The 13,935-nt window shown below is 36.3% G+C and overlaps 2 protein-coding genes across 7 annotated transcripts in view; one reads left to right on the top strand and one right to left on the bottom strand.

Moving 5' to 3' along the window:
• Positions 1-3,434, bottom strand: part of LOC142336079 (uncharacterized) — a 50,503-nt gene extending 47,069 nt beyond the window's left edge. For 2 of the 3 annotated variants that reach the window (XM_075384595.1, XM_075384594.1), the window contains exon 1: positions 3,112-3,433. In XM_075384595.1, the coding sequence (XP_075240710.1) occupies positions 3,112-3,399 (288 nt within the window). In that variant the 5' untranslated portion in view covers positions 3,400-3,433. Of the gene's footprint in view, positions 1-3,111 lie in introns of all 3 variants that reach the window. The other variant, XM_075384596.1, reaches the window with a different exon arrangement.
• The window catches only part of LOC142336083 (syntaxin-binding protein 1-like), a 631,753-nt gene that overhangs the window by 339,066 nt on the left and 278,752 nt on the right, over positions 1-13,935 (top strand). The window lies entirely within an intron of this gene.

A 13,935-nucleotide genomic window follows, 5' to 3' on the forward strand; every position in this document is an offset into this window, starting at 1 on the left:
ATTTTAAAGACAGGAAGACTATGTGCAATTGAGCAGTTTTTAATTTTTCAGAATATTTTCCAGACTTTGACACAAAGTTTTACCCACATTGGAGTTCTTTCTTTTCAGCTTCTGTTTCTCTTTAGCATAAATGGGTTTATATGATTTGCTAACCAATTTCTTAGATCAATCATTTGATAAGTTCCATAAAAAAATAATTTAAAAATTTACTCATAACTCCGCTCGTGATTATCCAGCAGGAATAAATTATTGAACTTTTCTTTCTCATTTTAGATTTATAAAAGAGTACAGCTGTCATTTCATTTACTTCTGCACTTACAATCTATATTAAGAAATTAAACTCTGATCGGAATTAAAACTTCAGCTTGATAATGATCAAGTTATTACGTAGCACTCACCCCTGTTTGCGATTTAGTTTAAAAACAGGACAGTGTCTGATCGAAACTTTAACGCGCTCAATAGTAGCTAATAAAATATTTTCAGTTGCTAGTTCAAGGTATTGAGTACTCAAAAATTATTTGTTTTCTTCAAAATTTAGTGAATTTTTGAGTTTCGACTACATTGTTATTTTTCGGCTCTTTTTGGCACAGCCTTGAATAGTCTCGTTGAAATGTATAATACCATAAATTATACTATTAATTGTTTGAGTTCAATGCTAATAATTCTTTAAATTGCAAGAAAACTGAGTTCTGACAGTTTTGGATGTTATTTCTATTGTTATTTTTGTTCTCTTGCACTTTAATGTCCTTAAAAATTGTCGGAAGTAAATAATGAACAGTGGATAAATCTATATTTTATTTTCAGTTAAAAAATAAAGGATGCGTAATTGACGCTTATTAACTCTGAAAAATTTTTCAGTTTTGACTACATTTGTTTTTCCTATTTTCTTCTCAATTAGGCCAGTGTTTGAAGAGTCTAATTGGCATTCTGAGGTTGCAAAAGTGCAAATTTTGTTTCAAAAACACTCCAATTTTGAAGAAATTCAGCCCCTAAGTATTGTTTATTGTGGGTTTTGAATTATCTAACCTCAAAAACAAGAAGTCCTAGCTAATTCTTTCCATGTGAATGTAATTTTTTACTGCAATTTCTTTGTACGTTAAACCTGAATCTTTGTTGATTTCTCATTAATTGTCATTTTTTTACTTGTCTTAGAACTAAAACAAGCCTGATCAACCTCCTGACCAAGCGTTAACCAAATTAGACTGCCATTCTTGACGTTCGCTTATTTTAAAGACAGGAAGACTGCTATTGAGCAGTTTTGAATTTTTCAGAATATTTTCCAGACTTTGACACAAAGTTTTACACACATTGGAGTTCTCCTTTCTTTTCAGCTTCTTATGTTTCTTTTTTGCATAAATGGGTTTATATGATTTGCTAACCAAGTTCTTAGATCAATCAGTTGATAAGTTCCATAAAAAATTAATTTAAAAATTTACTCATAACTCCTTCTTTCTCATTTTAGATTTAAAAAAGAGTACAGCTGTCATTTCATTTACTGCACACTTACAATCTATATTAAGAAATTAAACTCTGATCGGAATTAAAACTTCAGCTTGATAATGATCAAGATATTACGTAGCACTCACTCCTGTTTTCGATTTAGTTTAAAACAGGACAGTGTCTGATTGCAATTTTAACGCGCTCAATAGTAGCTAATAAAATATTTTCAGTTGCTAGTTCATGGTATTGAGTACTCAAAAATTAATTGTTTTCTTTAAAATTTAGTGAATATTTGAGTTTCGACTACATTGTTATTTTTCGGCTGTTTGTGCCACAGTCTGAGTATTAAATAGTCTCGTTGAAATCTATAATACCATAAATTGTACTATTAATTGTTTGAGTTCAATGCTAATAATTCTTTAAATTGCAAGAAAACTGAGTTCTGACAGTTTTGGATGTTATTTTTATTGTTATTTTTGTTCTCTTGCACTTTAATGTCCTTAAAAATCGTCGGAAAGGACATTACAATCTATATTAAGAAATTAAACTCTGATCGGAATTAAAACTTCAGCTTGATAATGATCAAGTTATTACGTAGCACTCACTCCTGTTTGCGATTTAGTTTAAAAACAGGACAGAGCTTGATTTCAGCGAATCAATTCTTGTTGTTTGCCGAGATGAGTGGCGTACTTGAAAAAAATGTTCTTGTGATTTCTTCGATGTTTTTTGATGGTTTCTCTGGCTTCTTAAAGATTTCAAATTAGGTAATATATATATAAGTAACTATTCGATAACAACGGAAGAATTATAGGAACTGTATTATAAATAATTTAAATAAAGAAAAAAAATTGTGAAAACTACTCAAAATGGATTTCTTCATCCCTTTTTGCTGTTCTCTTCAAAAAAATGTTTTTTTTTAAGAAAAAAAATTTTCTAGAAAAGGAAAAAGCTCTAAAATTGTTTGTGGGGCTGCAATTATTTGGAATTAGATGCTAGATAGCTCTTTTCAAGAAATTGAATCTAATTAATATTTGGCGGCAAACTTACAAAACCTCTCATTCTTGCGTTATTCCTAGAATAGTACGTTAAAACTCCTACTAAGAAAACGAATTTTTAAAGAAAATCAAAATCTCTTCCCATCAAGTTCCAATTTAATCAATCAAGTTCTCATCTAACCGGAAACGCACGTCCCCTATTTCATTTGTGAATTGAATTGATTGAAATTTTATAGACAAGATTGAATACGGGATTTTTGAGACGAGAACAGTAGAAAACATAACTTTATAGCGAAATTAAACATTGACATGTTTAATTTCGCTATAAAGACATGTATAGCGAAATTAAACATTGACATGCGAAATTAAACATTGACAAATGCTACAAACTTCGTTTGAGAGCAATTAAACATTAGAAACCGTTCAGCCGTCCCTCATGTATAATGGCAGAGGCGATTTTTTCGTTGGTTCATTCTTTCGCAACGACCGACACCCTCTGAGGCTGAGGCAGCAGCTTCGAAGAAGCGCTAAACTGATCTTTGTTCGAAAAACGGAAAGACGTCAGCGTACGGTTCTTTGCGCTTTTCGCTGATCTGTTCGAGAGCTCTTGTTGCTGTAGTAGATCTTGTCACCTAAATTGGATACTTCAGAGATATAGCGAAATTAAATAAATTACCTGTTTGAGAACATTTCTTTGGAACAAGAAAAAATCCGGGCTAAACGCAGTGTTGTACGACTGCAACGTTGTTTTTCGTGTAAAATTGAAGTTTTGATTGGACAGTGCGGTTTGAATACTGATGATATGATTTTCAAATGCCTCCACTTCGCCTCCATAGAATACAACAGGACACCTAGCTTCATGTGAAGAATCGGCGTATCCTTTCCCTTGACTTTGCGTAAGAGACGATTTTTGTTGTCCCGGAGACACCGTGTTTGAGTTTTTGCCTCTTCCAGCAGAGCTCATCCATGCGCCTCAAATAAGTATTTTTCTTCCACTAACATCACACATTAATTTTATTACATCAAACCAACATTTTTCAATCATGCTGAAAAGGCAAATTAAGAAAGCCACTCCCATAAAAGGGTAGTCGATCAACTCGAGAACTTTTTGCTACCAACACAGTACGGCTTCCGGAAAGGGCACTCGACGATACAAGCTGTGAACTACCTCAAATCAACCATAACGAATCATATTCATAACAAAATATCGTACTATGTCTGTTTTATAGACTTTGAGAGGGCATTCGACAAAGTGGACCCTGTCACTACAGAAATTGATGCGTTTCGGACTACACGGTAAAATACTTTTGCAATAAGATCGGTTTTGACAAGCAACCTTCAGTCAGTTTTGGACGGTACTCATTTGTCCAATGGCGTTGAACAAAAAATAGGGGTCGCGCAAGGAGACAAATTGTCACCTTTGTTATTCTCACTATTTATTGCCGATATGAAGTATTTTTTACAAGACATCGACTGCGACGTCATTTTCTATGCAGACGATAGGACTTTAGGGACAACAAGCCCCGACGCCCTGCAGAATGCAGCTTTCGTCGATATCAGTTTTCGTTCATTTGCCCTGCAGAAAGCAAATAGCAGTTTTCGTTGATTTGCGCAGGAATTTGTGATAGCTTTTCAAAAGCGTGTTCCCTATTGGTGGTCCGGTTGATTTGTCTGCGATTAGTTCGCAAAACTTTTCGCTAATGCGTTCCTTTTGTAATTAAATATGCTTAGTTCACTTGTACGTTCCATTTCGACTTCTGGATCTTTTCCGTTTGTGCCCCCCCCCCCAGCTTAGTGGGTGCATATTATTTGCAACCCCCAGACGCACGTGCAAAATTTTTACATAATGATTTACTATGTAATGACACGTGCTCTGTGACTGGGGGGGGGGAGCATAACGTACTGGGGGGCACAAACGGAAAAGATCCCCACTTCTTTATTACAATAATTGAACACCGACGCGAAGTATTGACTAAAAAGTTCAGTCTTTTCACAATCTTTTGGAAATTTTGTTTTTCCTGACAGCCGAAGTTCGACTGTCAGGAATATAGAGTGAGTTGTTTGTATCCAAGTTAAACATTTTTGTATTTTACTAAAAAGTCTTCATTTAAAGACCAAAGTATGCGTGTTTTTTTAAGACAAACAGTGATTTCTGTATCGAGGCTGTTAATTTTTTTTTCAGTTGGCCTAATTTTTTACCTTTTTTTCAAAATTTTCAGCTTTAAAAAATTTTAGGTAGAATTTGAAAGTCAAGGGGTACGTGGCACCTAAATTTTTCTAAATTTGATTGCTTTTGGTCTAGTTTCATCTATTATATCTCGTAACAATTGATACTATTGTTGTACTAATTCGTCGACATTAGCGTCGTCTGCCACGATGCAAAGGTTTTCAATCAACTTTATTTCAATCATTTATTTTCCATTGGTAAACAGTGGGATGAGGCGTTCCATGACTGCAAAACATTACCGTCTATTTCAAATTTATTTTGAACAGTTAAGCAGTCGAACTGTTCGTCTTTTAGTGATATATGTTCATGAGGAATGTTGTTTGTAATAACAATGAGTACTAAACCATGTCTTGATTCAAAGTTGTCTGTTGTTTCTCTATTTCTTCGATATATTTGTGCAATAAGATCGGTTTTGGCAAACAACCTTCATTCAGTTTTGGACGGTACTCATTTGTTCAATGGCGTTGAACAAAAAATAGGGGTCGCGCAAGGAGACAAATTGTCACCTTTGTTATTCTCACTATTTATTGCCGATATGAAGTATTTTTTACAAGACATCGACTGCGACGTCATTTTCTATGCAGACGATAGGACTTTAGGGACAACAAGCCCCGACGCCCTGCAGAATGCAGCTTTCGTCGATATCAGTTTTCGTTCATTTGCCCTGCAGAAAGCAAATAGCAGTTTTCGTTGATTTGCGCAGGAATTTGTGATAGCTTTTCAAAAGCGTGTTCCCTATTGGTGGTCCGGTTGATTTGTCTGCGATTAGTTCGCAAAACTTTTCGCTAATGCGTTCCTTTTGTAATTAAATATGCTTAGTTCACTTGTACGTTCCATTTCGACTTCTGGATCTTTTCCGTTTGTGCCCCCCCAGCTTAGTGGGTGCATATTATTTGCAACCCCCAGACGCACGTGCAAAATTTTTACATAATGATTTACTATGTAATGACACGTGCTCTGTGACTGGGGGGGAGCATAACGTACTGGGGGGCACAAACGGAAAAGATCCCCACTTCTTTATTACAATAATTGAACACCGACGCGAAGTATTGACTAAAAAGTTCAGTCTTTTCACAATCTTTTGGAAATTTTGTTTTTCCTGACAGCCGAAGTTCGACTGTCAGGAATATAGAGTGAGTTGTTTGTATCCAAGTTAAACATTTTTGTATTTTACTAAAAAGTCTTCATTTAAAGACCAAAGTATGCGTGTTTTTTTTAAGACAAACAGTGATTTCTGTATCGAGGCTGTTAATTTTTTTTTCAGTTGGCCTAATTTTTTACCTTTTTTTCAAAATTTTCAGCTTTAAAAAATTTTAGGTAGAATTTGAAAGTCAAGGGGTATGTGGCACCTAAATTTTTCTAAATTTGATTGCTTTTGGTCTAGTTTCATCTATTATATCTCGTAACAATTGATACTATTGTTGTACTAATTCGTCGACATTAGCGTCGTCTGCCACGATGCAAAGGTTTTCAATCAACTTTATTTCAATCATTTATTTTCCATTGGTAAACAGTGGGATGAGGCGTTCCACGACTGCAAAACATTACCGTCTATTTCAAATTTATTTTGAACAGTTAAGCAGTCGAACTGTTCGTCTTTTAGTGATATATGTTCATGAGGAATGTTGTTTGTAATAACAATGAGTACTAAACCATGTCTTGATTCAAAGTTGTCTGTTGTTTCTCTATTTCTTCGATATATTTGTGCAATAAGATCGGTTTTGGCAAACAACCTTCATTCAGTTATGGACGGTACTCATTTGTTCAATGGCGTTGAACAAAAAATAGGGGTCGCGCAAGGAGACATATTGTCACCTTTGTTATTCTCACTATTTATTGCCGATATGAAGTATTTTTTACAAGACATCGACTGCGACGTCATTTTCTATGCAGACGATAGGACTTTAGGGACAACAAGCCCCGACGCCCTGCAGAATGCAGCTTTCGTCGATATCAGTTTTCGTTCATTTGCCCTGCAGAAAGCAAATAGCAGTTTTCGTTGATTTGCGCAGGAATTTGTGATAGCTTTTCAAAAGCGTGTTCCCTATTGGTGGTCCGGTTGATTTGTCTGCGATTAGTTCGCAAAACTTTTCGCTAATGCGTTCCTTTTGTAATTAAATATGCTTAGTTCACTTGTACGTTCCATTTCGACTTCTGGATCTTTTCCGTTTGTGCCCCCCCCAGCTTAGTGGGTGCATATTATTTGCAACCCCCAGACGCACGTGCAAAATTTTTACATAATGATTTACTATGTAATGACACGTGCTCTGTGACTGGGGGGGAGCATAACGTACTGGGGGGCACAAACGGAAAAGATCCCCACTTCTTTATTACAATAATTGAACACCGACGCGAAGTATTGACTAAAAAGTTCAGTCTTTTCACAATCTTTTGGAAATTTTGTTTTTCCTGACAGCCGAAGTTCGACTGTCAGGAATATAGAGTGAGTTGTTTGTATCCAAGTTAAACATTTTTGTATTTTACTAAAAAGTCTTCATTTAAAGACCAAAGTATGCGTGTTTTTTTTAAGACAAACAGTGATTTCTGTATCGAGGCTGTTAATTTTTTTTTCAGTTGGCCTAATTTTTTACCTTTTTTTCAAAATTTTCAGCTTTAAAAAATTTTAGGTAGAATTTGAAAGTCAAGGGGTACGTGGCACCTAAATTTTTCTAAATTTGATTGCTTTTGGTCTAGTTTCATCTATTATATCTCGTAACAATTGATACTATTGTTGTACTAATTCGTCGACATTAGCGTCGTCTGCCACGATGCAAAGGTTTTCAATCAACTTTATTTCAATCATTTATTTTCCATTGGTAAACAGTGGGATGAGGCGTTCCATGACTGCAAAACATTACCGTCTATTTCAAATTTATTTTGAACAGTTAAGCAGTCGAACTGTTCGTCTTTTAGTGATATATGTTCATGAGGAATGTTGTTTGTAATAACAATGAGTACTAAACCATGTCTTGATTCAAAGTTGTCTGTTGTTTCTCTATTTCTTCGATATATTTGTGCAATAAGATCGGTTTTGGCAAACAACCTTCATTCAGTTTTGGACGGTACTCATTTGTTCAATGGCGTTGAACAAAAAATAGGGGTCGCACAAGGAGACAAATTGTCACCTTCGTTATTCTCGCTATTTATTTCCGATATGAAGTATTCCCAACGCCCTGCAGAATGCAGCTTTCGTCGACATCAGTTTTCATTCGTTTGCCTTGCAGAAAGCAAATAGCAGATTTCGTTGATTTGGGCAGGAATTTGTGATAGCTTTTCAAAAGCGTGTTCCCTATTGGTGGTCCGGTTGATTTGTCTGCGATTAGTTCGCAAAACATTTCGCTAATGCGTTCCTTTTGTATTTAAATATGCTTAGTTCACTTGTACGTTCCGTTTCAACTTCTTTATTACAATAATTGAACACCGACGCGAAGTATTGATTAAAAAGATCAGTCTTTTTACAATCTTTTGGAAATTCTGATAATCAAGTTTGACTTTCAGGGATATAGAGTGAGTTGTTTGTATCCAGTTTAAACATTTCTGTATTTTAAGAAAAAGTGTTCAGTCAAAGACCAAAGTATGCCTGTTTTTTTCAGACAAATTAAGCTCAATAATGATCTGATTCCCAATTGCAGGATCAGCTAAAATTAATAAAAACCATTCAGAGGTCCCAATGATCTGTGAGGGTAGACTTTCTCTTCTTAAACTGTTTTCTCACCGCAACCGACATCATTTGAGTGAGAAGACACAACTTTCATGCGGGAAGCTGAAAATAGCATTATTGTTCGTAGTAAAAAAGGCTTTGAAGATTGTAATTTTGGGCTTAGCACCCGTTGAGTTGTCCAGGTTTGCAAGGTTCTGATTGATGTTAGTTTTGCATTTAATGCTTCATTACATTTTTTTTTTCCTCTCTGTAGCGATTACAAAAACAATGACAAGTTATTTTAGACACTATTTTCAAATAAAGATTTTTCAAGTATTCATTTCTGTTTGAGCACTATATTTTACAGAACGCTTTAGGTAAAAAAATTTTTTGTCACTTTTTTCTAGTCGATTTTTATGGAGAGAAAAATTTTACGCATCCAATTGCCTACTATCTCTACAAAACTAATTTCAGCATGTTTCTAACCCGAAATAGTGCTTGAGTACGTAGTCGGAACCCTACTGGATATTTTGAGACACTGTAACAGCAATGACACAATTATATTGGGCGGAGATTTCATTTGCAGAACGGACAAGGGAGGGGAGCGCGGTCAGGAGCTGTGCAAATTCTTGCAATCGTACAACTTACAATGTGCCAACGATCTTGAGCAACCTACATACCAAGCACATAATGGGTGCAGCACAATCGATCTCGTTTTCCAATCAACTAATCTGATCTCCAAATCCACAATTCGGGTTAGACCAACACAAGTTACGAAACACCACGCCATCACTGCTGAGTTCAAACTAAACTCGAAGTGTGCTGAGAGTATTCGCCATACCGTCCGTAGGGTCAACACTAAAATATTGGAGCAGTAGTTCAGACAATTTGATGTTGGTAAGCTGGACATAGAAATTGATGCGTTTCGGACTACACGGTAAAATACTTTGTGCAATAAGATCGGTTTTGGCGAACAACCTTCCTTCAGTTTTGGACGGTACTCATTTGTCCAATGGCGTTGAACAAAAAATAGGGGTCGTGCAAGGAGACAAATTGTCACCTTTGTTATTCTCACTATTTATTGCCGATATGAAGTATTTTTTACAAGACATCAACTGCGACGTCATTTTCTATGCAGACTATAGGACTTTAGGGACAACAAGCCCCGACGCCCTGCAGAATGCAGCTTTCGTCGACATCAGTTTTCATTCATATGCCCTGCAGAAAGCAAATAGCAGATTTCGTTGATTTGGGCAGGAATTTGTGATAGCTTTTCAAAAGCGTGTTCCCTATTGGTGGTCCGGTTGATTTGTCTGCGATTAGTACAATGCGTTCCTTTTGTATTTAAATATGCTTAGTTCACTTGTACGTTCCGTTTCGACTTCTTTATTACAATAATTGAACACCGACGCGAAGTATTGATTAAAAAGTTTAGTCTTTTGACAATCTTTTGGAACTTCTGATATTCAAGTTTGACTTTCAGGGATATAGAGTGAGTTGTTTGTATCCAGTTTAAACATTTCTGTATTTAAATAAAAAAGTGTTCAGTCAAAGACCAAAGTAAGCCTGTTTTTTTCAGACAAATTAAGCTCAGTAATGATCTGATTCCCAATTGCAGCATCAGCTAAAATTAATAAAAACCATTCAGAGGTCCCAATGAGCTGTGAGGGTAGACTTTCTCTTCTTAAGCTGTTTTCTCACCGCAACCGACATCATTTGAGTGAGAAGACACAACTTTCATGCGGGAAGCTGAAAATAGCATTTTTGTTCGTAGTAGAAAAGGCTTTGAAGATTGTAATTTTGGGCTTAGCACCCGTTGAGTTGTCCAGGTTTGCAAGGTTCTGATTGCTGTTAGTTTTGCATTTAATGCTTCATTACATTTGTTTTCCTCTCTGTAGCGATTCCAAAAACAATGACAAATTATTTTAGACACTATTTTCAAATAAAGATTTTTCATGTATTCATTTCTGTTTGAGCACTATATTTTACAGAATGTTTTAGGTAAAAAAACTTTTGTCACTTTTTTCTAGTCGATTTTTATGGAGAGAAAAATTTTACGCATCTAATTGCCGACAATCTCTACAAAACTAATTTCAGCAGGTTTCTAACCCGAAATAGAGCTTGAAAACATAGTCGGAATCCTACTGGATATTTTGAGACACTGTAACAGCAATGACACAATTATATTGGGCGGAGAGTTCAATTGCAGAACGGACAAGGGAGGGGAGCGCGGTCAGGAGCTGTGCAAATTCCTGCAGTCGTACAACTTACAATGTGCCAACGATCCTGAGCAACCTACATAGCAAGCACATAATGGGTGCAGCAGAATCGATCTTGTTTTCTGCTCAACTAATCTGATCTCCACACCCACAATTCAGGTGAGACCAAAACAAATCACAAAACACCACGCCATCACTGCTGAGTTCAAACTAAACTCGAAGTGTGCTGAGAGTATTCGCTATACAGTCCGTAGGGTCAACACTAAAATATTGAAGCAGTAATTTGGACAATTTGATGTTGGTACGCTGGACATAGACTTGAATGGATATTATAACCGGTTTGCAGAAGCCTTCCAAGAAGCTCGAATTTCAACAAAAATTCAAAAATCACTAATATGGTTCGATAAAACGATATATCAGAAGCACCGGGGACCAACATTGGCATACACTAACCGCAAGACATATCTACAAACATATATCACACTCAGGAAACAGTTCAGTTCAAACATTTATGTCGAGCCGAAAAAGCATTAATGAAACGAGAAAATGAAGAATCAATAATTTGTACAGCAGAATCTGACAGGAAGAAATTCTGGAATATTCTGAAATCGAAATCTACTCCTCCACCAACGTCTCAATCTACCTTAGCAGAATGGAAGAATCATTTCGATACACTATACATCACTTCGGACACCAATTTAATCTAATTATCCATAAACTCAAACGCTGGAAACCTTGATTACGCATTTTCCAACTGGAACTACCCGGAAGAACTGAATGAAGATATCAAACCTCCCGAATTGTTAGTGAACTTCACTGCAAACTAAACGGCAAAACGGCCGGACAGGAGCGGATCACCTACGACTCACTAAAACAAGGGTTTGTTGTCATATTCTCATACAATTTGGATATTTTTACCTTTTGTTTTAACAACGGGATTTTACCTCAAACTTGGAAGAACTGTTATGTCAAAACCTTATTTAAAGGCAAAGGGAGCAAAGCAGACGCTGATATTTATAGGGTGATCAGTCTTCTCTCTTGTGTATATAAAATACAAACAGGAAAAATTTACAGTCATATCCGGATCCAGGTAGCACTTTTTGGTACCAACACAGTTCAACTTCCGGAAAGGGCACTCAATGATACAAGCTGTGAACTACCTCAAATCAATCATATCGAATCATATTCTTAACAAAATATCGGACTTTGTCTGTTTTATAGACTTTGAGAGGGCATTCGACAAAGTGGACCCTGTCACTACAGAAATTGATGCGTTTCGGACTACACGGTAAAATACTTTGTGCAATAAGATCGGTTTTGGCAAACAACCTTCAGTCAGTTTTGGACGGTACTCATTTGTCCAATGGCGTTGAACAAAAAATAGGGGTCGCACAAGTAGACAAATTGCCACCTTTGTTATTCTCGCTATTTATTTCCGATATGAAGTATTCCCAACGCCCTGCAGAATGCAGCTTTCGTCGACATCAGTTCTCATTCGTTTGCCTTGCAGAAAGCAAATAGCAGATTTCGTTGATTTGGGCAGGAATTTGTGATAGCTTTTCAAAAGCGTGTTCCCTATTGGTGGTCCGGTTGATTTGTCTGCGATTAGTTCGCAAAACATTTCGCTAATGCATTCCTTTTGTATTTAAATATGCTTAGTTCACTTGTACGTTCCGTTTCAACTTCTTTATTACAATAATTGAACACCGACGCGAAGTATTGATTAAAAAGATCAGTCTTTTCACAATCTTTTGGAAATTCTGATAATCAAGTTTGACTTTCAGGGATATAGAGTGAGTTGTTTGTATCCAGTTTAAACATTTCTGTATTTTAAGAAAAAGTGTTCAGTCAAAGACCAAAGTATGCCTGTTTTTTTTCAGACAAATTAAGCTCAGTAATGATCTGATTCCCAATTGCAGGATCAGCTAAAATTAATAAAAACCATTCAGAGGTCCCAATGATCTGTTAGGGTAGACTTTCTCTTCTTAAACTGTTTTCTCACCGCAACCGACATCATTTGAGTGAGAAGACACAACTTTCATGCGGGAAGCTGAAAATAGCATTATTGTTCGTAGTAGAAAAGGCTTTGAAGATTGTAATTTTGGGCTTAGCGCCCGTTGAGTTGTCCAGGTTTGCAAGGTTCTGATTGCTGTTAGTTTTGCATTTAATGCTTCATTACATTTGTTTTCCTCTCTGTAGCGATTACAAAAACAATGAAAAATTATTTTAGACACTATTTTCAAATAAAGATTTTTCATGTATTCATTTCTGTTTGAGCACTATATTTTACAGAACGCTTTAGGTAAAAAAATTTTTTGTCACTTTTTTCTCGTCGATTTTTATGGAGAGAAAAATTTTACGCATCTAATTGCCTACTATCTCTACAAAACTAATTTCAGCATGTTTCTAACCCGAAATAGTGCTTGAATACATAGTCGGAACCCTACTGGATATTTTGAGACACTGTAACAGCAATGACACAATTATATTGGGCGGAGATTTCATTTGCAGAACGGACAAGGGAGGGGAGCGCGGTCAGGAGCTGTGCAAATTCTTGCAATCGTACAACTTACAATGTGCCAACGATCTTGAGCAACCTACATACCAAGCACGTAATGGGTGCAGCACAATCGATCTCGCTTTCCAATCAACTAATCTGATCTCCACATCCACAATTCGGGTTAGACCAACACAAGTTACGAAACACCACGCCATCACTGCTGAGTTCAAACTAAACTCGAAGTGTGCTGAGAGTATTCGCCATACCGTCCGTAGGGTCAACACTAAAATATTGGAGCAGTAATTCAGACAATTTGATGTTGGTAAGCGGGACATAGACTTGAATGGATATTATAACCGGTTTGCAGAAGCCTTCCAAGAAGCTCGAATTTCAACAAAAATTCAAAAATCACTAATATGGTTCGATAAAAACGATATATCAGAAGCACCGGGGACCAACATTGGCATACACTAACCGCAAGACATATCTACAAACATATATCACACTCAGGAAACAGTTAAGTTCAAACATTTATGTCGAGCCGAGAAAGCATTAATGAAACGAGAAAATGAAGAATCAATAATTTGTACAGCAGAATCTGACAGGAAGAAATTCTGGAATATTCTGAAATCGAAATCTACTCCTCCACCAACGTCCCAAATTACCCTAGCAGAATAGGAGAATCATTTCGATACATTATACATCACTTCGGCCATAAAAGTAATCAAAATAACCACAAACTCAAACGCGGGAAACAATGATGACGCTTTTTCCAATTGGAACTGCCCGGAAGAACTGAATGAAGATATTAAACTTCCCGAATTGTTTGTGAACTTCACTGTTCACCAAACGGCAAAACGGAGGTACAGGAACGGATCACCTACAAGTCACTAAAACAAGGACTTGTTATCATA

This window comes from Convolutriloba macropyga, chromosome 3 (assembly GCF_964194025.1).
Source record: "Convolutriloba macropyga chromosome 3, txConMacr16.3, whole genome shotgun sequence".
NCBI classification, from domain to species: domain Eukaryota; kingdom Metazoa; phylum Xenacoelomorpha; order Acoela; family Convolutidae; genus Convolutriloba; species Convolutriloba macropyga.